This window comes from Babylonia areolata, chromosome 14, assembly GCF_041734735.1.
Source record: "Babylonia areolata isolate BAREFJ2019XMU chromosome 14, ASM4173473v1, whole genome shotgun sequence".
Taxonomy (NCBI): domain Eukaryota; kingdom Metazoa; phylum Mollusca; class Gastropoda; order Neogastropoda; family Buccinidae; genus Babylonia; species Babylonia areolata.
In genome coordinates, this window is record NC_134889.1 from 5,041,371 (window position 1) to 5,067,599 (window position 26,229).

Genomic DNA, 26,229 nt, shown 5'->3' on the forward strand with positions numbered 1-26,229 from the left:
TGTGTGTGTGTGTGCGCGTGTGTGTGTGTGTGTGTGTGTGTGAGAGAGAGAGCGAGAGAGAGTGTATACACAAATGCATTTCTTCTTCTTTTTTTCTTCTTCTTCTTCTATTTCTTGCATTATTATCAAGTAGTAGAAAAAGGGTTGTTATTATTATTATCAACATCATCATCATTATCATCATTATTATCATCATTATTATCATCATTATTATCGTTGTTGTTGTAATTATATTATCATTGTAATGATGTTGATGATCATGATGGTCATGATGATGATGATGATGATGATGATGATGATGATGATCATCATCATCATCATCATCATCATCATCATCATCATCATCATCATCATCATCATCATTATTATGAAGTGTCATTCCTGTGAAGTGCTGAAAAGCTCAGCCACACTGTCAAAGTTTGGGTCATGAATTTCATTTTGTGTGGATGATGAAATATTCTGTTTTCTGCATTCTGTATTGTGCGTTCTGCATTCTGTATCGTGCATTCTGCGTTGTGCGTTCTGTATCGTGCATTCTGTGTTGTGCGTTCTGTATCGTGCATTCTGTGTTGTGCGTTCTGTATTGTGTATTCTGCATTCTGTATCGTGCATTCTGCGTTTCTGTATTGTGTATTCTGTATCGTGCATTCTGTGTTGTGCGTTCTGTGTTGTGTATTCTGCGTTCTGTGTTGTGTATTCTGCATTGTGTATCGTGCATTCTGTGTTGTGTGTTGTGTATTCTGCATTCTGTATCGTGCGTTCTGTGTTGTGTATTCTGCGTTCTGTGTTGTGTATTCTGCATTCTGTATCGTGCATTCTGTGTTGTGCGTTCTGTATTGTGTATTATGCGTTCTGTGTTGTGCATTCTACGTTCGGTGTTGTGCGTTCTGTGTTGTGCATTCTGCGTTTTTGTGTTCTGCATTCTGTATTGTGCGTTCTGTGTTGTGCGTTCTGTGTTGTGTATTGTGCATTCTGCATTTCTGTATTGTGCATTCTGCGTTGTGTATTGTGCATTCTGCGTTGTGTATTGTGCATTCTGCGTTGTGTATTGTGCATTCTGCGTTGTGTATTGTGCATTCTGCGTTGTGCATTGTGCGTTCTGTATTGAGCATTCTGTATTCTGCGTTGTGTATTGTGCATTCTGTATTCTTCATTGTATGTTTCAGTTCCTCAGCCTGGAGTCAGAGTCCGGAAGCAACGCGGAGACCTTTGAGTGTGGGATGGTCTCCTCCACTGGTTAGTGCTGTGCTGTGCTGTGCTGTGCTGTGCTGTGCTGTGCTGTGCCGTGCCGTGCCGTGCCGTGCTGTGCTGTGCCGTGCCGTGCCGTGCTGTGCTGTGCCGTGCTGTGCTGTGCCGTGCTGTGCTGTTCTGTGCTTTGCCGTGCCGTGCCGTGCTGTGCCGTGCCGTGCTGTGCTGTGCTGTGCCGTGCTGTGCTGTGCTGTGCTGTGTTGTGCTGTGTCGTGCCGTGCTAGGCTGTGCCGTGCCTTGCTGTGCCGTGCTGTGCTGTGCCGTGCTGTGCTGTGCTGTGCTATGCTGTGTTGTGCTGTCTTTGGGGCACGCTGATACCTTTGTCTGTCTGTCTGTCTGTCTGTCTGTCTGCTTGTCTGTCTTTCTGTCTGTCTCGTCTGTCTGTATGCTTCTGTGTCTGTTTGCTTGTCTGTCTGTCTGTCTGTCTGTTTGCTTGTCTGTCTGTCTGTATGTCTGTTTGCTTGTCTGTCTGCCTGTTTGTCTGTCAGGCTTTCTAGCTGCGCGTCTGTCAGTTTCTGTGTGTCTGTCTGTCACTCTCTCTGGCGATGATGATGTTGATGATGATGATGATGATGATGTGAGAATTATTGCAAGCTGTATGTTGAAAATGACGATGATCATGATGATGATGTGAGAATTATTGCAAGGTGTATGTTGAAAATGACGAAAATGATGATGATGATGATGTGAGAATTATTGCAAGGTGTATGTTGAAAATGACGAAAATGATGATGATGATGATGTGAGAATTATTGCAAGGTGTATGTTGAAAATGATGATGATGATGATGTGAGAATTATTGCAAGGTGTATGTTGAAAATGGCGATGATGATGATGATGTGAGAATTATTGCAAGGTGTGTGTTGAAAATGATGATGATGATGATGATGTGAGAATTATTGCAAGGTGTATGTTGAAAATGATGATGATGATGATGATGATGTGAGAATTATTGCAAGGTGTATGTTGAAAATGATCATGATGTGAGAATTATTGCAAGGTGATTGTTGAAAATGGCGATGATGATGACGATGATGATGATGATGATGATGTGAGAATCATTGCAAGGTGTATGTAGACAGAAACGACGATGATGATAATGATGAGGAGGAGGAGGAGGAAGACGATGTCAGTGGCAGTGGTGATGCAGGGTTTACCTGTGTGTTGCAGGTGAGGTGTGGGTGTGCTACGGCAGTCAGAGCCAGTGCAAGGTGTGTGTGGTCAACTGCAGTGATGGCACCATGACCGACCTGGAAGTGCAGGTGTGTCATTAGAAATTGGATGACGATGATGATTTGTATTTGTATTTGTATTTCTTTCTTTTTTTATCACAACAGATTTCTCTGTGTGAAATTCGCGGGGGCTGCGTCGCTACACTACAGCGCCACCCTTTTTTTTTTTTTTTTTTTTTTGTATTTTTTCCTGCGTGCAGTTTTATTTGTTTATCCTGCCGAAGTGGATTTTTCTACAGAATTTTGCCAGGAACAACCCTTTTGTTGCCGTGGGTTCTTTTACGTGCGCTAAGTGCATGCTGCACACGGGACCTCGGTTTATCGTCTCATCCGAATGACTAGCGTCTAGACCACCACTCAAGGTCTAGTGGAGGGGGAGAAAATATCGGCGGCTGAGGCGTGATTGGAACCAGCGCGCTCAGATTCTCTCGCTTCCTAGGCGGACGCGTTACCTCTAGGCCATCACTCCACACGAGTTGATGATGATGATGATGATGATGATGATGATAATGAGGAGGATAATAATGATGATGAAGAATAGTAATGATGATCATGATGATGATCATAATGATAATTTATGAAGAAGAATCAGCATCAGCACATCTTTATCATACATAACCAGCACACACACACCCAACCCCCAATATCCTACTCTACTTCTCCAGTCACCCCCCTCCCCCCCCACCAGGATCTTATTCTTCCTCCCTGCCCTCACCCAATCCCCACCCCCCTCCCCTCCCAGTATCCCCACTTACCTCCCAGCCCCCCTCCCCCAACCCCGCCACCCCCCTTTACTGATCTCACTTCGCCATGTTGGGTAGTCCAAAGCAAGTTTCAGTTTCAGTTTCAGTAGCTCAAGGAGGCGTCACTGCGTGCGGACAAATCCATATACGCTACACCACATCTGCCAAGCAGATGCCTGACCAGCAGCGTAACCCAACGCGCTTAGTCAGGCCTTGAGAAAAAAAAGAAAAAAAAAAGGGGTGAATAAATAGATAAATACATTAAAAAAAATAATAATAATAAAAACTACTACCACTACTAATGATATGTATAAGGCGCAAAAACTTGATGAAGTCAACTATAAGCGTACATAAATAAATAAATAAATAAATGAATAAATAAATAAATAATAATTATAATAGAAAAAGTAGTAGTAGTAATAATAGTAATAATAATAAGAAAAAAAGACAAAAAGACAACAATGATGATAAATAAGCAAAAAAATGTAAAACATGGAGACACACACATTCACACATACACCCACATAATTGTGCATAACAGATACGCACCAAACATCCAAAGCAAGCGATTCCCAGCTGTCAGGACGAATGTTTGAGAGTCACACCTTGTTACACTGTGTCCCCGTGTGTTGTGTTGTGTGTTGGCAGTTCACCAGCCGGGTGATGGACATCTGCTCAGTGTCCAACGACGCCGTTCTGTTCGGCACCCTGTCCTGGACCATCTACTGCTACACCACCTCGGACAGGTGGGCGTGGTCTGTGGTCGTGGTCTGTGGCGTTGTTGTTGTTGTGGGCGTGTTCTGTGTCAATGCTGTTGTTGTTGTGGGCGTGTTCTGTGTCAATGCTGTTGTTGTTGTTGTGGGCGTGTTCTGTGACAATGCTGTTGTTGTTGTGGGCGTGTTCTGTGCGTGTTCTGTGTCAATGCTGTTGTTGTTGTGGGCGTGTTCTGTGACAATGCTGTTGTTGTTGTTGTGGGCGTGTTCTGTGTCAGCGCTGTTGTGGTGGGCGTGTTCTGTGACAATGCTGTTGTTGTTGTGGTGGGCGTGTTCTGTGACAATGCTGTTGTTGTTGTTGTGGGCGTGTTCTGTGTCAGTGCTGTTGTGGTGGGCGTGTTCTGTGACAATGCTGTTGTTGTTGTGGGCGTGTTCTGTGACAATGCTGTTGTTGCTGTGGGCGTGTTCTTTGTCAATGCTGTTGTTGTTGTTGTGGGCGTGTTCTGTGTCAATGCTGTTGTTGTTGTGGGCGTGTTCTGTGACAATGCTGTTGTTGTTGTTGTGGGCGTGTTCTGTGTCAATGCTGTTGTTGTTGTTGTGGGCGTGTTCTGTGTCAATGCTGTTGTTGTTGTGGGCGTGTTCTGTGACAATGCTGTTGTTGTTGTGGGCGTGTTCTGTGTCAATGCTGTTGTTGTTGTGGGCGTGTTCTGTGACAATGCTGTTGTTGTTGTGGGTGTGTTCTGTGACAATGCTGTTCTTGTGGGCATGTTCTGTGACAGTGCTGTTGTTGTTGTTGTGGGCGTGTTCTGTGTCAATGCTGTTGTTGTTGTTGTGGGCGTGTTCTGTGTCAATGCTGTTGTTGTTGTTGTGGGCGTGTTCTGTGTCAATGCTGTTGTTGTTGTGGGCGTGTTCTGTGACAATGCTGTTGTTGTTGTGGGCGTGTTCTGTGTCAATGCTGTTGTTGTTGTGGGCGTGTTCTGTGACAATGCTGTTGTTGTTGTGGGTGTGTTCTGTGACAATGCTGTTGTTGTGGGCATGTTCTGTGACAGTGCTGTTGTTGTTGTTGTGGGCGTGTTCTGTGTCAATGCTGTTGTTGTTGTTGTGGGCGTGTTCTGTGTCAATGCTGTTGTTGTTGTGGGCGTGTTCTGTGTCAGTGCTGTTGTTGTGGGCGTGTTCTGTGACAATGCTGTTGTTGTTGTTGTGGGCGTGTTCTGTGTCAATGTTGTTGTTGTTGTGGGCGTGTTGTGTGAGCCTGTTCTGTGGCACTGTTGTGGGCGTGGTCTGTGGTACTGTTGTTGTTGATGTTGTGGGCGTGTTGTGTGAGCGTGTTCTGTGGCACTGTTGTGGGCGTGGTCTGTGGTACTGTTGTTGTTGATGTTGTGGGCGTGTTCTGTGACAATGCTGTTGTTGTTGTGGGCGTGTTCTGTGTCAATGCTGTTGTTGTTGTTGTGGGCGTGTTCTGTGACAATGCTGTTGTTGATGTTGTGGGCGTGTTGTGTGGTACTGTTGTGGGCGTGGTCTTTGGTACTCTTGTTGTTGTTGTGGGCGTGTTCTGTGTTACTGTTGTGGGCGTGGTCTTTGGTACTCTTGTTGTTGTTGTGGGTGTGTTGTGTGGTACTGTTGTGGGCGTGGTCTTTGGCACTCTTGTTGTTGTTGTGGGCGTGTTGTGTGGTACTGTTGTTGTTGATGTGTTATATATATATATATATATATATATATATATATATATATGAATGTATGTGTGTATGTATGTAATATGTGTGTGTGTGTGTGTGTGTGCACGTGCACAGAGTCCAGTCGTGGGAGCAGCAGCTGAACGACGCAGTGCTGTCGCTGTGTGAGTACAAGGACGAGGCATCCAGCAGGGTGTTCGCCGGTCTGGCCGATGGCACCGTGGCTGTGCTGGAGGTAGGGTCCTGTGTCTGATCAATAGATTTTGACCACTGACGTGGGGGTCCCTTCACATCTTGAAATATGTTTGGGAATAGCAACCGGCAGGATGCATGCATGACTACCCCCAAAGCCCAGCCCGCTTCACCGAAAGAGTGAGTGTGTTACGTGGGCAAGACACTCTCTACTATAATCAAATTGTGGATCGTTTTCTTTTCAATCGCTCAAAGACGTGGAACAAGCTCCCTCATAACCTCCGTCATTCTGATTCCCTCGCATCTTTTAAATCTCGTCTCAAAACTCACCTTTTCCCTCATCAGTAAGTTCAGTTGTGGCAGGTCCACTTCCTTTGCGTTAGCTGTGCTTGACTATGTTAACTACATGCATGTATATGAATGTGTATTGTGTGCGGGTGCGTTTATGTAAGCTTGTGCCTGCCTATGTGTGTGTATGTGTTAGGGAAGCTGTTAGATACACATGTATTGTTAAAATGTGTGTACGCAGTGTGTGTGTGTGTGTGTGTGTGAGTGTGAGTGTGTGTGTAGTCATATTTTGGTGTGTATATGTAACATAGATGTAATGTTTTATGTTAACAAAGCGTTTTCGTAAAGCACCTAGAGCAGATTTCTGGATAGTGTGCTATGTAAGTATCCATTATTATTATTATTATTAAATTCGTACTAAGTCGTTATTGTCGTTAGTAGGGGGCTTAGTAGGTGGTGTCCTAAGTACGTTAAAACAGAACAGGCACCACTGAACACCACCGAAGTGACTCAGCAGCAGTGCAGGGTCTCCTCTGGTGTGTGGCCTCCTGGCGACCTAACATCGATGGTTCCCTGTGGACTGCCGACGCTGGAACTGCGACGGACGAACCCGGGCGTGGCCGTGTATGGGGGAATCTAAATGAGCGGCGTGGGAGTAATGCCACTGAAACGGTGCAGATGATGGGGCAGCAAAAAAAAAAAAAAAAAAAATATAATCAAATTCTTGTTCCAGATAGTCGGGACAGCAGTTACCTCCTCTGCTGTTCTGATGGTCATAGCCGGACACGACTGACTGTCATACATGTTATATGGGTCCGTCTAAGTCCTTCGTTGGTTTTCTGTCTGGTTAGTTGCTTGGCTTGGTTGGTCGGATTGTTCTTTGGTCAGTCCAGTCAGTAATTTTGGTTAGTTACTTTAATTGTGTAGTTGATTAGTTGGTCGGTCGGTTTATCTTGTTAAGTCAGTTTGTCTAGTTCATTAGTGGGTTAGTTCGTTAGTCAATCAGTCACTTTGGTTTGTTTTATTTATTTTATTTTATTTTTTGTTATTTAATTAGCTAGTTAGTTAGTTGAATATTGTATAACTTATTGTCATTATTGGTCTGTCGATGTCTTTTTAAATATTATGACCATGATAGTAATAATGATGATGATAAGAGTGGGTATTTACGATGCGTTCTGCTGTCCTTAGCAAGCAGGCCAGGGCGTTAATAATTAACATCAGTATGGGGGGGTAATAGTTACAAAAAATACCGTGTTGGCGATATGTTTCGAAAAGGACGTGTCGGCCAAGACGACGTTTTACGACCTGATGTACATCGCCATTGGTCAGTCTCCGGTCACGTGTCTTCGGCTGGTGGACAGTCAGCTGTGGTGTGCCTGTGGAAACACTGTGTCCATCATCCATGCCAGGTGTGTGTGTGGGGGCGGGGGGGGGAAAGGTGTGTATGTGTGTGTGTGTATGTTGTGTCTGGGTGTGTGTGTGCTTGTGTGTGTCTGTGTATTTTCTCAAGGCCTGACTAAGCGCGTTGGGTTACGCTGCTGGTCAGGCATCTGCCACTACTAATAATATGTATAAGGCGCAAAAACTTCAAGAAGTCAACTATAAGCATACATAAATGAATAAATAAATACACACAATATTTGATGATTAAAAAAAAAAAGAAGAATGAAGCGCAAAACAAAACTAACCAAGCTGTTATTCTGTCCCCACTCTAAAATATTCTCTTTCCCGATTGACATAAGCACACAGCCAGGCCAACACAAAGCGAGAGCTGTATGATCCATTGCAGTGGGAAGCCATTTACAGCTTTGTCTTTTGTGAAGGACTATGACTCTCAAACTTGCAGGCAAGATTGCACTGGCTCTTAGTGCTACAGCCTTGGAGGGGGGGGGGGGGGGTAGCTGACCTTTGGGAACCATCCCAGCACCAGCTGTCCTAAAACATGTGGAGTGATGGCCTAGAGGTAACACGTCCGCTTAGGAAGCGAGAGAATGTGAGCGTGCTGGTTCGAATCACTGCTCAGCCGCCGATATTTTCTCCCCCTCCACTAGACCTTGAGTGGTGGTCTGGGTGCTAGTCATTCGGATGAGACGATAAACCGAGGTCCCGTGTGCAGCATGCACTTAGCGCACGTAAAAGAACCCACGGCAACAAAAGGGTTGTTCCTGGCAAAATTCTGTGGAAAGATCCACTTCGATATGAAAAACAAATGAAACTGCATGCAGGAAAAAATGCAAAAAAATGAGTGGCGCAGTAGTCTAGCGACGCGCTCTCCCTGAGGAGAGCAGCCCGAATTTCACACAGAGAAATCTGTTGTGATAAAAAAGAGAAATACAAACGATCTTGGTCGAGAGAGTGGGGATGTAACTTGGGCAAGACTCTCTCCACTATAATCAAATTCTAGTCCAGGTAGGCAGGACAGCAGTTGCCTCTTCTGCTGCTCTGATGGTCATAATCGGACACGACTGACAATCATACAATTTCTCTTTGGAGATAATGAAGTGGTCTGTATTCTCTCCGTGCGGGCAGCACCCTGGACGCCCTGGACAGCTTCACCGTGTCCTCCAACCCCTACGACCACATCCTGTCCCTGCAGCCAGGATTGCCCGGGGTCTGGATCTCAGTGAGGGGCTCCTCCATCCTGGAGCTGTGGGACCCGGCCACCCTCTGCTGCAAGATGCTCTACGACACCCGCGCCGGGCGCTACCCCTGTCTGAGGAAGGTGGGTGGGGTGTGGAGGAGAGGGCGGGTGGGAGGGGAGGGGGCGTGGGGGTTTGTAAGGGGGGAAATGGGGGTGGTGGTGGGGGGAGGAGGTAGGATGTGGAGGGAATGGTGGTGGTAGTGTGTGGGTGGGGTGGGGTGGGGTGGGGGAGTTGTGTGTGTGCGTGTGTGTGTGTGTGTGCTTGCTTACTTGCATGTTCGCTTAAGTGCTTGCTTGTTTGCTTTCGTAAGAGAGAGAGAGTGTGTGTGTACGTTTACGTGCATAGTACTTGTGTGTGTGTGTGTGTGTGTGTGTTTACGTGTTCGCACAGGTAAATGCGTATGCCGATGCTTGTATGGTACTTATGTGTGTGTGTGTGTGTATGTGTGTGTCTGTGCGTGTTCATGCCTGTGTCTACTTCATTTATCCTCCATTCTTGCCTTTTTCCTACCTTCCCTCCTTCCATCTGCTACGACGACGAGACCTACTTCAACCGGGCGAGCATCACGTGCATCCTTCTCAAGGATTCCTTCCTTCCTTCCTTCCTTCCTTCCATCTTAGTTTATTTCCTTTATTCGTCCATTTTCCCCCGTCTCTGTCGTCCCTACATCCCTGTTCATCCCCTCCTTTCCTTCTCTCCGTCCCCAGGACGACGAGACCTACTTCAACCGGGCGCGTATCACGTGCATCCTGCCCCTGGACTACTCGGTGTGGGTGGGCACTGGGGAGGGCAACCTCATCACCTATGAGGTCTTCATGACCCACTTGTAGTCTTCTGTTGGACCCCATCCATAGTTATTTAGCTTTGTTCGTCTATTCCTTCGTTCCTTCCTTCCTTCCTTTCCAGTTTCTTTCATTGATTCATCCATTCCTTCATTCCATCGTTCCCTCATGCCTTTCTAGGTGGGTTTTTTTTTCTTTTATTCATCCATTTCTTTTCCCCTCGTTTCTTCCTTTTTTTCTAGTTTCTTACCTTCATTCGTCCATACATTCCTTCTTTCTTTCTTTTCTTCCTTCCTTCCTTTCTTTATTTCTTCCCTCTTTCCATACTTCCTTCCTTCCTTTATTTCCGGTTTCTTTGCTGTGTCCGTGCATTCTATTCCTTTTCTCCATGTCTTCGTGTCTTCCTTCCCGTTTCCAATCTATTCCCATTGTTCATCAGTTTCCTCCTTCCTTCCCTTCCCTTCCCAGGACAACCCGCTCTACTTCAGTCAGGACGGACATCACGTGCATCAGTTTTCAAGGACTCCTTCCTTCCCTCCCTTGCTTCCTTCATTCTTTCCCCCCCGTCATTCATTCATTCATTCATTCTTAGTTGGGGATTTTTCTTGGTGTTTCTTTCCTTTATTCATCCAGTTTTTCCCCTTCTCTGTCCATACATTTCTATTCATCCCCTCCTTTTCTCTTCTCTCCGTCCCCAGGACGACGAGACCTACTTCAACCGGGCGCGTATCACGTGCATCCTGCCCCTGGACTACTCGGTGTGGGTGGGCACTGGGGAGGGCAACCTCATCACCTATGAGGTCTTCATGCACCAGAGCAGCAAGACGCCCTCCGACTCCTCCTCTTTCGTCGGCTCCTACACCGACAGCTTTTCGGCGGCCATGCTGGCGGAGGGAGGGCACGAGTTGCCGCCCCTGGGCAACGAAGGTTACGACCCTGTCCGTGAGGCGGCGATGAGGGTGAGGGTGTGGTGTGTGAGGGGAGGGGGGCAAGGGGGGAGGTTATGGAACGGAAGGGGTGAGGAGGTTGGGGAGTTGGAGTGGTGGGGAGAGGTTATGTGGGTTGGTTGGTGGGGGGTTGGGGTTGATTGAGTGTGGGTGATCGTGGGGGGGATGTGTGTGGGGTGGGGTGTGTGTGTGTGGGGGAGGGGGTGTTGGGGGGGTTATGGAACGGGAGGGGTAAGGGGTAGGGGTGAGGAGGTTGGGGAGTTGGAGTGGTGGGGAGGGGTTATGTGGGCTGGTTGGTGGGGGTTTGGGGTTGACTGAGTGTGTGTGGGGTGTATGGGGGGGTGTTAAGGGGGTGGGTGCGGTTATGGAACGGGAGGGGTAGGGGGTAGGGGTGAGGAGGTTGGGGAGTTGGAGTGGTGGGGAGGGGTTATGTGGGTTGGTTGGTGGGGGGTTGGGGTTGACTGAGTGTGGGTGTTGGTGGGGGGATTGTGTGTGGAGGGAGGGGTAATTGGGGGGGGGGGTATGAAACGGAAGGGGTAGGGGTGAGGCAGTTGGGGAGTTGGAGTGGTGGGGAGGGGTTATGTGGGTTGGTTAGTGGGGGTTTGGGGTTGATTGAGTGTTGGTGGGGGATTGTGTGTGGAGGGAGGGGTAATTTGGGGGGGGGGTATGAAACGGAAGGGGTAGGGGTGAGGCAGTTGGGGAGTTGGAGTGGTGGGGAGGGGTTATGTGGTTGGTTGGGGGTTGGGGTTGACTGAGTGTGGGTGTTGGTGGGGGATTGTGTGTGGGGTGGGGTGTGGGGGGTGGGGGGTTATGGAACGGGAGGGGTAGGGGGTAGGGGTGAGACGGTTGGGGAGTTGGAGTGGTGGGGAGGGGTTATGTGGTTGGTTGGGGGTTGGGGTTGACTGAGTGTGGGTGTTGGTGGGGGATTGTGTGTGGGGTGGGGTGTGGGGGTGGGGGGTTATGGAACGGGAGGGGTAGGGGGTAGGGGTGAGACGGTTGGGGAGTTGGAGTGGTGGGGAGGGGTTATGTGGTTGGTTGGGGGTTGGGGTTGACTGAGTGTGGGTGTTGGTGGGGGATTGTGTGTGGGGTGGGGTGGGGGGTTAGGGTACGGAAGGGGTAGGAGTGAGACGGTTGGGGAGTTGGAGTGGTGGGGAGGGGTTATGTGGGTTGGTTGGTGGGGGGTTGGGGTTGACTGAGTGTGGGTGTTCGTGGGGGGATGTGTGTGGGGTGGGGTGGGGGGTTAGGGTACGGAAGGGGTAGGAGTGAGACGGTTGGGGAGTTGGAGTGGTGGGGAGGGGTTATGTGGGTTGGTTGGTGGGGGGTTGGGGTTGACTGAGTGTGGGTGTTCGTGGGGGGATGTGTGTGGGGTGGGGTGTGTGTGTGGGGGGGGGGCGGGTTATGGAACGGGAGGGGTAGGGGGTAAGGGTGAGACAGTTGGGGAGTTGGAGTGGTGAGGAGGGGTTATGTGGGCTGGTTGGGGGTTGGGGTTGACTTAGTGTGGGTGTTTGTGGGGGGATGTGTGTGGGGTGGGTTGTGGGGGTGTGGTTGTGGGGGGTTGTGGAACGGAAGGGGTAGGGGTGAGGCAGTTGGGGAGTTGGAGTGGTGGGGAGGTGTTATGTGGGTTGGTTGGTGGAGGTTTGGGGTTAACTGAGTGTGGGTGTTCGTGGGGGAATGTGTGTGGGATGTATGGGGGGGTTAAGGGGGTGAGTGGGGTTAGCATAGGTAACTCAGTGTGTGTGTCTGTCTGTCTGTGCATGTGTGTGTGTGTGTGCATGTGTGTGTGTGTGTGTGTGTGTCTGTGTGTGCGCGTGCAGCAAAGTCTCTCTCTCTCTCTCTCTCTCTCTCTCTCTCTCTCTCTCTCTGTCACTGTGAAGACAGACTATTTGTTCATTCAAACAAGAATGGCATTCCGAAATGGAAGCCAAAGAAAAAAAACATAGTTGGTTTTTCTCATTTAAAAACGTATTTTGACCTGAAATTTTCAAAGTATTATTACAGATAAATGGCACAGAATAAGTTATTCAAGATTTAGATTAAGGACACTTGGCTTCAATGCAAATAAGATATGGTATGTACCTGGGACTTCCATAGAATTACCATGCCCATCATGTGGTTTCCAAATTGATGATGAGAAGCACTTTTTGTTTCTGTGCAAAGCTTGTGATGACTTGCGGCAGAATTTTTTTTTTTAATCGGATATAGCTAAAACGCACGACATTGTTTCTGCTTTATCGTCTGGGGATGGAAATATAATTAGATCGATTGTCAAATTTATTGCAGAAGCACAAAAAATAAGACAAGGATTTGCTGTTGACGGGCAAAACAATGTATTAGAAGGTAGTTAACTATAGTTGACAGAATGCTGATATGTTCTGGAATGTGAGTAGAGAGTAACAGAAATGGCATGTTGGTTTAAATAACCTTTAATTATTCAACAAAACACATGATTACAATGCAATGAATGACAAAAGAGCATCAACAAGCTTAAAGCTTATAATGTGCTCACAACGCTACACTTCAATTTTATCATGACGGCTAATGAACCATATTATCAATTGTATCAAATAACATTCATAAAATGGCATGTTGGAGAGGATGGTCGATTTTTTTCCTTTCTTTTTTTCTTTGAAGTGTTGAAGTGTCACATTGCATATATGTATGTATATTTGTATGCATGCATATATGTATATATATATATATATATATATATATATATATATATGGTGACAGTGTTACCAGCCTTTCTTTAACTGCAATGTCTACAACTGTTAGTTCATAGAGAGTATTGTAACTTGCTGACGTGAAAAACAAAAATTACCCCCTTGTGAAAAGACCGTTGCAGGCAATGACACTAAAAGATTTCAAGTTTCTCTCCGTCACTGTGTGTGTGTGTGTGTGTGTGTGTGTGTGTGTTCAGGTCCGACAGCTGTACCTGTGCCAGAGGGAGGCGGAGGACCACCAGGACGCCCTCAAGATGTCCTCCCTGGCCGTGTCCGGCAGCAGCACGCTGGTCAACAACAGCACCGAGTCCGTCACCCGAGACACCTAACAACCCCGCCCTCACCTTCACCCCGGACAAAGGCCACCACCCCGACCCGGGGGTCACGGGTCAAGGTGACACGGACTGTCAAGGTCAAGGTCAGGGGAGGGAAGCGACGGTGTCGGTGTCGTCAGGGGTGGACACTCTGTCCCCTGGAGTGCTGTCCCCAGGCGAGGAGGAGAGCGAGGGCATCACTCCGGTCACCAGCTTCTGCGAAGACGCCGACCACCACCACCACCACGACGACGTCGTCACGGCTGCCCGTGGCGGTGATGGAGAGGAGGAGGAGGAGGAGATGGTGGGGGTCAAGGACGGTCAGGTCAGCAGGGTCACCTCCACTCCTCTCCACACACAGACACACGACAACAACAGGTCTGACCCCGCTTGCTGCCAGGCAGGGACCGTGCCACAGCAGGACAATGCTGCCCGCGCCTTGTCCTCAGAGGAGGCAGGGTCTTCGGAAAACAGTGAGACAAACCCTTCGTCTGATGACAGCCAGGGGATCAAACCCCAACCCGTCGCCACCTGCCCCAGCGACAACAACACACAGGAGAGCGGCCAGGCGGGAGAGCCAGGGGGTGACCGGAAGGAGGAAGAGGAGCCAGGCGCGGGCGTCGTCAGACCCAAGGCCGCTTCCCCCAAGAACGGGATGCACATGTTCTACATCGGGGAGGGCGGTGACGTCAAGCCCGTCTGGACCAACGGCTCAGTGCCCTGCCAGGCTGCCGCGGACGGCGACATCACCCACAACCCTGAGAGAGCTGCCGCAGAGAGCGGTAACACCTCCCCCTCCTCCTCCTCCTCCTACAACAACAACAACAACGCCAAGGAAGAAGAGCCTAGCGCGCAAGGGACTGCCCCAACATCAGACACCCCGGCAGAAGGCGAGGAGAAGCCTGAGGAGGGGAAGGAGGAGGAGGAGGAGGGCCAGGATCAACAGCAGCGGACGAGTGAGTCCGGCGTGGAGGTGGGCAGCTCGGACGGGTCAGTCATCATGCAGCTGTGGTCGGCGCTCACCAAGCCCCGCAAGAGGAACCCCTCGTCGCAGGACTCCCAGCCCACCTCGCACACCCTCTCCTCCTCCCAGGAGGAGGGCGGGGGCGGGGGATCCGTCGGGGGCACGGGCCAGAAGAAGCCGTCCTTGAGGACCTCGGTGGGCAGCTCCTTCACATCCTCACTGGACTCCAAGCACTCGGACGAGGTGTTCCAGGACGCTAAAGACGTCGTCAGCTTGTCAGTGGAGGACTCTGCCACCATCGTCTTGGAGGACTTCAAAGGTGGGTGCTGTGTGTTTTGGGGTTGCCATGACGATGTCATTGACGGGGTCAGTTGTCGTCCCACTTTTCTATTGTCGTTAAAAATGGCACTGGACTTCAAGATGACACAAATCAGTGAATTTGTAAAATTGTCTTTGTTTCTTTGTCTCTCTGTTTCTGTCTTTCTGTCTCAGTCTCTGTTTCTCTCTACTTCTCTCTTTCTCTCTCTCTCTCTCTCTCTCTCTCTCTCTCTCTCTCTCACACACACACACACACACACACACACACACACTTTGTACAATACAGTTTCAGTTTCAGTAGCTCAAGGAGGCGTCACTGCGTTCGGACAAATCCAACGCGCTTAGTCAGGCCTTGAAAAAAAAAACACACAATACAACAGAACTACAATTTTACTTCATCCCTCACAATGATTTTGTGTGTGTGTGTGTGTGTGTCTGCTCAAACACATTCACAAACAATCACATAAACACGATCATATAAGAACACTCAGGCATCAACACACACACTTACAGATTAACTCACTCAGTACGGCCAGTCCTCTCATCTCCTCTACACAGACCCCTCGGATGTCCAGTGGGTGTCTGAATGACCCAACCTTTAGCTTCCGTTGTCAGAACTGTGGTATTTGTCAACATTCACCTCTTCAGTATAAGAGCGTTCCGCTTGCAATATTTTGATGATGGTAATTGGGATGAAACGCTGTTAACGTCGTCTCTTTCGCCGTTCGTATGGAGAGGGTTAAACACATACACGCAGTAACTTAAAGGGAGCTCAAAGCGCTTTTCAATAAACATTATACACATACACGCAATAACTTAAAAGGAACTCAAAGCGGTTTACAATAAACATTAAACACATACACGCAAGAAATTAAAGGGAGCTCAGAGCGCTTTACAATAAACATTAAACACATACACGCAATAACAGGGAGCTCAAGGCACTTTACAATAAACATTAAACACATACACGTAATAACTTAAAGGGGGCTCAATGCACTTTACAATAAACATTAAACACATACACGCAATAAATTAAAGGGAGCTCAGAGCGCTTTACAATAAACATTAAACACATACACGCAAGAACTTAAAGGGGGCTCAAAGCGCTTTACAATAAACATTAAACACATACACGCAATAACTTAAAGGGAGCTCAGAGCGCTTTACAATAAACATTAAACACATGCACGTAATAACTTAAAGGGGGCTCAATGCACTTTACAATAAACATTAAACACATACACGCAATAACTTAAAGGGAGCTCAGAGCGCTTTACAATAAACATTAAACACATACACGCAAGAAATTAAAGGGAGCTCAGAGCGCTTTACAATAAACATTAAACACATGCACGTAATAACTTAAAGGGAGCTCAAAGCGCTTTACAATAAACATAAAACACATACACGCAAGAACTTAAAGGGAACTCAGAGCGCTTTACAATAAACATTAAACACATACACGCAATGACTTAAAAGGAGTTCAAAGCGCTTTACAATGAACATAAAACACATGCACATACACGCAAAAACTGACAAGAGGAAGTAGAAGAAGAAACAAACCCTGAAGTCACACGTTCCATGTCTCTCCTCGTGCACGTGACAGCCGGTGGTGACGAGGCGGAGGAGGAGGAGGAGCACTCCCCAGCCAGCAGCTACAAAAGCCTGACGCACCTGACAGGGACCACCAGCACCCCGTCCCTCACCACCACCAGCGGCGTGGAGAGCAGACAGCAGCAGCAGCAGCAGCAGAGAAAGAAACGGCCCCAGAGCCTGTTCATGAACCGGACCCCCAAGCCCCAGAAACCCTCCGCAGGCAGCGTGGACAAACACGACCCGACCAGCCGAGGCTCCATCTCCTCCGCCTCCTCCTCCTCCGCCTCGTGCTCCAAGTTCGTGGTGGGGTCGCCCGTCACCCCGGGCAGCCAGAGCGCCTCCGTCGCCTCCTTCGCCACCCGGGCCAGCTTCTCTGACGCCGGGGTGGTGGACAGCCTCCAGCCGGCAGACCCCGAGGCGCAGTACCGCCTGGACTACACCAACCTGCACGTGGACACCGACCTGGAGAGCGTGGGCACCAGCGCCTCCATGGACAGCCGTCGCAGCAGCTCCGTGTTCGGGGACGGGTCGGTGGACGTCCGGGTGGATGTGTGCGACGGTGGGGAGGAGGTGGACGGACGTCTGGGCATGCTGGATTGTGACCCTTCCTCCTTCATCTTCCCGCAGGTGAGTCTTGCTGGGGTTTTTTCCCTTGTTCTTTTTCTTTTTTTAACAGGGTAGATCATATTGAAACAAGAGAGGCAAGGCCTTCACAACTCACTTGTGACATGCGCTTTATCCAGTAAAGTAATCACGAGAGAGAGAGGTAGAAAAAAAAAGTGGAGATTTTGAAACAACCGTGAAAGCAGGTTCTTCACTAAGTATTGATAAGCTTGAGGGGGTGGGGGGGGTGGAGTGCATGCTCGCGAGATCGAACCAAGGATGTTCTGTTCGGAGGCAAGTGGTCTTCTCCACAACGTTACAGCGGATCTGACGTCACTCGACCAACTGTGATGTTTAGTATTTCAGTTGAAAACATGAAGCATTCTTTGACGCCCCCCGCCCTCCCCCCACCACGCCATCTCATCTCTCTCTCTCTCTCTCTCTCTCTCTCCTCCCTCCTTCCCTCCTTCCCCCCCACCCTCTCTCTTTCTGTCTCTGTCTCTCTCTCCCCCCTCTCTCTCTCTCTCCCTCTCTCTCTCTCTCTCCCTTTCTCTGTCTCCTCTCTCTGTCTCCTCTCTCTCTCCTCTCTCTCTCCCTCTCTCTCTCTCTCCTCTCTCTCTCTCCTCTCTCTCTCTCCCCTCTCTCTCTCTCCTCTCTCTCTCTCCCCTCTCTCTCTCTCCTCTCTCTCACCCCTCTCTCCCCCCCCTCTCTCTCTTCCCTCTCTCTCTCCCTCTCTCTGTCCCTCTCTCTTTCTCCCTCTCTCTTTCTCTCCCCCTCTCTCTCCCTCTCTCTCTTTCTCTCCCTCTCTCTCCCTCCCTCCCTCCCTCTCTCTCTCCCTCTCTCTATCTCTGCTCGTTGTTTGTGTATCATGCGTGTAGTTTCGTTGCATAGTTTCATTTTTTCTTATTTCTCCTTTGAGTGTGTATGTATGTTTGTGTGTGGTGAATACTTATGTATGTGTGTGTGAGTATAATTGTGTACATGGTTGTGAGTATATGTGCATGTATGTGTACGTATGAGTTACGTGTGCATGTGTTCATGCGCGTGTATGTGTGTGTGTGCGTGTATATGCGTGTGTATGTGTGTGTACGTGTATGTTTGTGCGTGCATGTGTGTTCATGTATGTGCGTGCGTGTCCTTGTGTGTGTGCATGTATGTGTGTATGTGAATACATGCATGTGTGTATTTGTGTGTATGCATACATGTGCGTGTGTGTGCATGCATCCGTGTGTGTGTGTATGTCTATGTGTATGCATACATGCATGCATGTGTATGTGTCTGTGTGCGTGCATGCGTGCGTGTGTGTGTCTGTGTGCATGCATGCGTGTGTGTGTATGCATACATGTGTGTGTATGTTTGTGCATGCATGCATGTGTGTATGTGATTGTATGTGTATGTATGCATGTGCATACGTGTGTGTGTATGTGTATGTATGCATGTGCATACATGTGTGTGTATGCATGTGCATACATGTGTGTGTATGCATGTATGCATGTGCATACATGTGTGTGTATGTGTTTGTGTATACATACATGTGTGTGTGTATGTTTGTGTATACATACATGTGTGTGTGTGTGTGTGCGGCCAGGACCTGTACCACCCCCAGGACTGGGGGGCGGGGGGTGTGGGGCGGGCCATGCTGGACGGGGGTCTGACCCAGATGATCCACACCCCGGCCCTCAGCACGCTCAGCAGCCGGACCTGGTCCTCCTATGACGAGGTCTCCACTCCCTCTGTCGCCTCCTGTGTTGAGTCCAGGTATGTACAGAGTGCTTATATAGATATACAGATAGATAGATGTATATAAAAATATACAGAGAGAGAGGGAGAGAGAGAGAGAGAGACTGGTCCTCCTAAGACGAAGTCTCCACCCGCTCTGTCGCCTCCTGTGTTGAGTCCAGGTATGTACAGGATTGTATTTCTCTCTTTTTTTTATCACAACAGATTTCTCTGTGTGAAATTCGGGCTGCTCCCCCTGCAGGGAGAGCGCGTCGCTACGCTACAGCGCCACCCTTTTTAATTATTTATTTGTTTATTTTTTTATTTTTTGTATTTTTTCCTGCGTGCAGTTTTATTTGTTTTTTTTCCTACCGAAGTGGATTTTTCTGCAGAATTTTACCAGGAACAACCCTTTTGTTGCCGTGGGTTCTTTTACGTGCGCTAAGTGCATGCTGCACACAGGACCTCGGTTTATCGTCTCATCGGAATGACTAGCGTCTAGACCACCACTCAATGTCTAGTGGAGGGGGAGAAAATATCGGCGGCTGAGCCGTGATTCGAACCAGCGCGCTCAGATTCTCTCGCTTCCTAGGCGGACGCGTTACTTCTAGGCCATCACTCCACTTTGGGTTATATAGATGTACAGATTTCTATTATATCTATAGCTATAGATATGACTTGGTCCTCCTATAATGAGGTCTCCACGCCCTCTGTCGCCTCCTGTGTCGAGTCCAGGTATATACAGGGTGGTTATATAGATGTACAGATACATATATATAATACATACATATAGATAGATAGATAGATAGATAGAGGATTTGGTCCTCCTATGACGAGGCCTCCACTCCCTTCGTTGCTTCCTGTGTCGAGTCCAGGTATTATACTGGATGGAAGTGTGTGTGTGTGTGTGTGTGTGTGTGTGTGAGTGTGTGTGTGTGTGTGTGTGTGTTTATTTATTTATCTGTTCTTTTTTTATGTATGTATGTACGTATGTATGGATGGATGTAGGGTAGGTATGGGTAATTTGCGAACAGCGTGTAATTGCGAACGATTCGTATACCGCCCCACTTCGAAGCGTTTTTAATGGCTGCATTTCACAGTTCAACGTCTGCTTCGACCTTTTTTTCTAATACTTTAATGAATATCCATTTCAAGAACCAGTCAAACATCAGCTATTTCTGGATATTTCCGCGCTCTTTCTTCTCTTCGCGCACCACTGCCGACCAAGGTTACAAACGTGCTCTCAAAATCCTAAAATCAAGTTGTAGGTTTGACACGGTTTAAAATAGTTGATTTGATCGTATATGTCGAATACGCATTGCCAATGGTGGGAGAATTTAAGAAAGCATATTGGTGACAGGTCAGAACGTCAGTTTTGACAGGCATCTGCAAAATAGTGTCGTTTGCAGTTAGACCATAGGATATTTTGACGTGAGTCTATTTGCGAACGATGCTGCACAGTTACTAAGCACTCTCAAAAGGATGTGTTTTTTGTGCGGTGTGGGGTGTGTGTGTGTCTAATTGTCTGTTTGTGTGCATGTGTGATCAAAACCAACAATACAACAGTCTGGTGCGATGTTCCAATAATATGTAATGTCTGTTGAGTTCAAGACCTGCTTCTGTTTTAATTGTCTACATGTACCCAAAGCCATCGTTCGCAATTAGACTTGCCCGTTCGCATTTACCCTCAGGCACCCCTGCCATTTCAAACGCGTCGACAAAACGTTGACAAGAATGAGCAGACAAAGTTTTTTTTCTGGTGCAACCAGTCGGAGAAAGCCTTCAAAAACAAAAGAAGTACGTTTGACTGTCGTACGACATGTTATCTTTACAGTACACACATTGAGCTGTTCGCTTCGACCGGATCGTTCGCAGTTTCCCATACCTACCCTATACATATATTAAATAGAATGAATGTGTGTTCATTCTGTTTGATCTTTGTGTGTGTGTGTGTGTGTGTGGAACTATTGTAATTGAGAAGCACTTTGAGCAAAATGATTTGATTCGGCGCCACATTGATAAATTCTGTAGTATTAGTAGTAGAAGTATTTGTTGTTGTTTTTTTGGTTGTAAAAGGAGCAGTATGTGTGTGCGAGTGCGCGCGTGCCTATGTACGTATCTGTCCACGTGCATATATGTCTCTGTGTGTGTGTGTGTGTGTGTGTGTGTGTGCACGGCGCACGCGCGCGCGTGCCTACGTAGGTAACTGTCCACGTAATCATAATAAATAATAATAATAGTAATAATAATAATAATAATAATGGTATTTATATAGCGCTGAATCTTGTGCACCAGTCATTCACACGCATGCATAACTCTAAAACTCGAGAAACTAGACAAGGAAGAGGCAGAGAAGGGAGGCTATTTTGGGAAGAGGTGGGTTTTAAGGCCAGACTTGAAAGAGCTGGGTGTGGAGACTTGACGAAGCGAAAGAGGAAGTTCATTCCAATTGCAAGGTCCAGAGACAGAGAAAGAACGGCGGCCAACGGTCGAGAGTTTGAATCTGGGTATGCGAAAAACAGAGTGGATCCAAAGCTGATCGTAGAGAGCGAGATGGAGTCAGTAGAGGTGAAGGCAGCCACAGAGATAGGAAGGGGCTGATTTGTGAATAAATTTATAACATAGTATGCGTGTGTGTGTGTGTGTGCACGGTGCATGTATAAACCACCGCCTTCATCCCTTACTGTGTCGCCGCAGGACTGGGCGGTACCACCGTGGGGGCGGCGCGGGGCGGGACGGGGGTGCAGGGGGAGGAGGGGCAGGGGGAGGCAACCTCCCCAGGAACAACTCCCTGCTGAGCGCCACCAGCGTGGCCTCCACCACGGAGCTGCTCTACGCCGCTGACCTCACCCTCATGTCCAAGAACAAGATCTCGGACAAGCCTGTCAAGTGTCTCCTCTTATACACGTCAGTTTTGGTTTGGTTTGGTTTGTTGTTGATGTGTTGTGCTGTGTTGTGTGTGTGGGGAGGGAGTGCGGAGGGGGGGGGGGGGGTAGGGTGTGTGTGTGTGTAGGGGGGGGGGGGTAGGGTGTGTGTGGGTAGTGGGTGGGGTGGGGGGGGTGAAGTAGTATGTGTGTGTGTGCGTGGGGGTGGGGGTGGAGGTGGGGCGATGGGAAGAGAGGGTGAGATTGACCACCAGAGGAAAAGAGACATCAAAAGTGACAGAGGTTTAAAAAGGAAGAACTACTACGAAAGGTTGAGTTATGTTTGGTGCTGTTGATTGGTTGTGTGTGTGTGTGTGTGTGTGTGTGTGTCAGTGCGCGCGCCGTGCAGAGAGAGAGAGAGATTGAGAGTGAGTGTGTGTGTGTGTGTGTGAGAGAGAGAGAGAGAGAGAGAAGACAAGACAAATTCTTTATTTCGAGGATAATAGATAACCACTGGTGTGCTTTTTTTACATCCAGTCCCCGCCCTGAATATAGGGTCTACACTACACAATACTAAATAAGATGAAAGCATGGTGTTAGTAGAGATACATAACAGAGGAGATTTTATTATTATTATTTAAAAATTAAAAAACACACACACACCAAGAAAAACACAAAACACACACACACACACACACACACACACACACACGGCATACACACACACACACACACACACACACACACACACACACACACACACACACACACACACACATGGCATACAGGTACAAGCATGGTGCTAGTAAAATGCATAGGGAAAAAAATGAACAAAGTGAAAGAAACAAACACACACAACACACACCGCACCACAGACCAGAATGGGGGATGGAGGGTGAGGGAGGTCCTCAGTCAACCATACACATTTTGACAACCATACACGACGGGCGCAGTAGCCGAGTGGTTAAAGCGTTGGACTGTCAATCTGAGGGTCCCGGGTTCGAATCACGGTGACGGCACCTGGTGGGTAAAGGGTGGAGATTTTTACGATCTCCCAGGTCAACATATGTGCAGACTTGCTAGTGCCTGAACCCCCTTCGTGTGTATTTGCAAGCAGAAGATCAAATACGCACGTTAAAGATCCTGTAATCCATGTCAGCGTTCGGTGGGTTATGGAAACATGAACATACCCAGCATGCACACCCCCGAAAACGGAGTATGGCTGCCTACATGGCGGGGTAAAAACGGTCATACACGTAAAAGCCCACTCGCGTGCATACGAGTGAACGCAGAAGAAAAAAAGAAGAAGACAACCATACACATTTTGACAAACAGTATCATTAAAATGAACGATTTGCACCGTAGAGAGATAGAGAGAGAGAACTGAACTGAACTGAACTGAACTGAACTGAACTGAAACTGTTTAATGTCTTTAGCACACATGCTATAATGACATGGGGTTCACAATTTCATGGGTATTGTCCAAGAAAAAACAGACATTTAACATAAACTAAGAAAAGTCTCAGAGACTACTCCACACATGCAGACGTCTAACAGCCTCTCAGCGTACATGCGAATCTCCATCTATGTACATACAAAATAGGCCGACAACCTTATCAAAGGTAGTGTAATCGTTACTGTTCAATAAGTAAACCACCAAGCACATTAAAAAGAAATAGATAAAGAGAGAGAGAGAGACAGAGAGAGAGAGACAGAGAGAGAACAACGCCCTACAAATGGTTCTACTATGGGATACCAGAAGCACGTACGCTGTTCACATGACGGTGTGTTATCTCCAGGCATGAGAGCAAACCCTTGGTGCTCAGCTTCTCTGGTTGCCATAACGACGACGAGGCCGTGCTCAAGTGGAGCCGTGAGAAAGATGAGGTGAGGAGCTCCTGTCTGTCTGTCTGTCTGTACGTGTGTCTTGTCTGTGTCACTCTCTGTATCTCTTTTGAGCCGTGAGGAAGATGAGGTGAAGAGCTCCTGTCTGTCTGTCTGTCTGTACGTGTGTCTTGTCTGTGTCACTCTCTGTATCTCTTTTGAGCCGTGAGAAAGATGACGTGAGGAGCTCTTGTCTGTCTGTCTGTCTGTCTGTACGTGTGTCTTGTCTGTGTCACTCTCTGTATCTCTTTTGAGCCGTGAGAAAGATGACGTGAGGAGCTCTTGTCTGTCTGTCTGTCTGTACATGTGTCTTGTCTGTGTCACTCTCTGTATCTCTTTTGAGCCGTGAGAAAGATGAGGTGAGGAGCTCCTGTCTGTCTGTCTGTCTGTCTGTCTGTACGTGTGTCTTGTCTGTGTCACTCTCTGTATCTCTTTTGAGCCGTGAGAAAGATGAGGTGAGGAGCTCCTGTCTGTCTGTCTGTCTGTACGTGTGTCTTGTCTGTGTCACTCTCTGTATCTCTTTTGAGCAGTAGTGTTTGTAGTAGTGTTGCTGTTGTTGTTGTTGCTGTTGATATGATTATTATTGAGGTAGTAGCAGTAGTAGTAGTAGTAGTGCTGTTGTTGTTGATATGATTATTATTGTTATTATATCTCCCAGATTTGTTCTCTTTGGATGTAATAATTCGATCTTACAACGACATCAGCACTGAAGTAGTAGTAGTAGCAGTAGCAGCAGTAGTAGTAGTGTTGCTGTTGTTGTTGTTGATATGATTATTATTGTAGTAGTAGTGATGGTGCTGTTGTTGTTGTTGATATGATTATCATTGTTATTAGATCCCACAGATTTGTTCTCTTTGGGTGTAATGAATCGATCTTACAACGACATCAGCACTGTAGTAATAGTAGTAGTAGTAGTAGTAGTAGTAGTAGTAGCAGTAGTAGTAGTGTTGCTGTTGTTGTTGTTGATATGATTATCATTGTTATTAGATCCCACAGATTTGTTCTCTTTGGGTGTAATGAATCGATCTTACAATGACATCAGCACTGTAGTAGTAGTAGTAGTAGTAGTAGTAGTAGTAGTAGTAGTAGTAGTAGTAGTAGTAGAAGTAGTAGTAGTAGCAGCAGTAGTAGTAGTGTTGCTGTTGTTGTTGTTATTGTGATATTTATTATTGTTACTTCATCGCCCAGATTTGTTCTCTGTAGATGAAATGAACAAACCTTACAACGCTATTAGTAGTAGCAGCAAGCAGTAGCAGTAGAAGTAGTGTTGCTGTTGTTGTCCTCATTATCATTACATCCCCCAAATGTGCTCTCTGTGAATGCAATGAACAAACTATAGTAATAGCAGTGGTAGCAGCAGTGGTGGTAGTGTTGTCGTTGTTGTTGATGTGGTTCTTATTGTTACTACATCCCCCACATTCGTTCTCTTTGAATGTAATGAACAAATCTCATGCGAGTAATAGTGTTGCTGTTGTTGTTGTTGTTGATGTGATATGTGATTATTATTGTTAATACAGCCCCCACCCCCCACCACCACCACCCCACCCCCCGCCCCAGATTTGTTCTCTGTGGATGTAATGAACAAATCTCATGACAGAAGTAGTGTTGCTGTTGTTGTTGTTGTAATGGTGATCATTGTCATCCCCTCCCCCAGATGCTGTGGACCAACGAGCCCATCCTGGAGTACAACCCGGCCACCAAGACCACCAAGCTGCCTTCTTACTCCTACATGGCTGCTCGTATCTCCTCCTCCTCCTCCTCACACAACCTCTAGGCCTTTCTCCTCCTCACCTCTCTACTCCTACATGGCCGCTTACATCCCCTCCTCCTCCTCCTCCTCACACAACCTCTAGGCCTTTCTCCTCCTCACCTCTCTACTCCTACATGGCTGCTTACATCTCCTCCTCCTCCTCCTCCTCCTCACACAACCTGTAGGCCCTCCTCCTCCTCACCTCTCTACTCTCCCCCCCCCCTCTCTCACTCTCTCTCTCTCTCTCAGTCTTTGACACCCCATGCCTTCCTCTTTTCTTTCTGCAGGGCTGGCGACAACACTGTCTTCGTTTGTGTGTGTGTGTGTTTGGGTGGGGGGAGTGGGAGCGTGGAGGAGGAAGGAGGTGAACGTGGGAGGGGGGAAGGGGTTGAGACTGCAGCACCCTCGCAACACTCTTGAGAGGTCATCGCTAACTTCACTGTCAGCCCTGCAAACACCCCAGTGATGTTGTTTGTTCGTCTGTTTGTTTTGTCTTGTTTGTTTTTTCTCTCCAGAATGTGCTTGAGATTCCCAGTGATCCCCCCTCCCCCACCCCCACCCCCCCACCCCCTTTTTTTTTGTTGTTGTTGCTGTTGTTGTTGTATCAGTCGTCTTTCAGTGGGTCTCTGGTGTACCTGAATCTTTCTTCCAACTCTTCTTGGACCTGTCGACTGGCTGTTAGGAGACACGGAGCATATGATTAACTCCCTTCGTTTTGTGCTGTGACACTGGCTGTTAGGAGACACGGAGCATATGATTAACTCCCTTCGTTTTGTGCTGTGACACTGGCTGTTAGGAGACACGGAGCGTATGATTAACTCCCTTCGTTTTGTGCTGTGACACTGGCTGTTAGGAGACACGGAGCATATGATTAACTCCCTTCGTTTTGTGCTGTGACACTGGCTGTTAGGAGACACGGAGCATATGATTAACTCCCTTCGTTTTGTGCTGTAAAATTGACTGTAAGGGGACAGGAAGTAGAGGATTCACTCCCTTCGTTTCGTGCTGTGACACTGGCAGTAAAAAAAACAACC

General features: G+C 47.8%; 1 protein-coding gene across 1 annotated transcript in view; it reads left to right on the forward strand.

Annotated features, from left to right (window-relative positions):
- LOC143289420 (uncharacterized) overlaps positions 1–25,351 on the forward strand; it is a 203,836-nt gene extending 178,485 nt beyond the window's left edge. The window contains exons 21-33 of the mRNA XM_076598383.1: positions 1,167–1,236; positions 2,419–2,510; positions 3,872–3,969; positions 5,727–5,844; positions 7,368–7,501; positions 8,622–8,814; positions 10,215–10,486; positions 13,381–14,780; positions 16,386–17,002; positions 18,567–18,736; positions 21,395–21,604; positions 23,361–23,448; positions 25,100–25,351. Coding sequence (XP_076454498.1) covers positions 1,167–1,236; positions 2,419–2,510; positions 3,872–3,969; positions 5,727–5,844; positions 7,368–7,501; positions 8,622–8,814; positions 10,215–10,486; positions 13,381–14,780; positions 16,386–17,002; positions 18,567–18,736; positions 21,395–21,604; positions 23,361–23,448; positions 25,100–25,219 — 3,582 coding nt within the window. The 3' untranslated portion in view covers positions 25,220–25,351. The remainder of the gene's footprint in view (positions 1–1,166; positions 1,237–2,418; positions 2,511–3,871; positions 3,970–5,726; positions 5,845–7,367; positions 7,502–8,621; positions 8,815–10,214; positions 10,487–13,380; positions 14,781–16,385; positions 17,003–18,566; positions 18,737–21,394; positions 21,605–23,360; positions 23,449–25,099) is intronic.
- Positions 25,352–26,229: the final 878 nt, after the last annotated feature.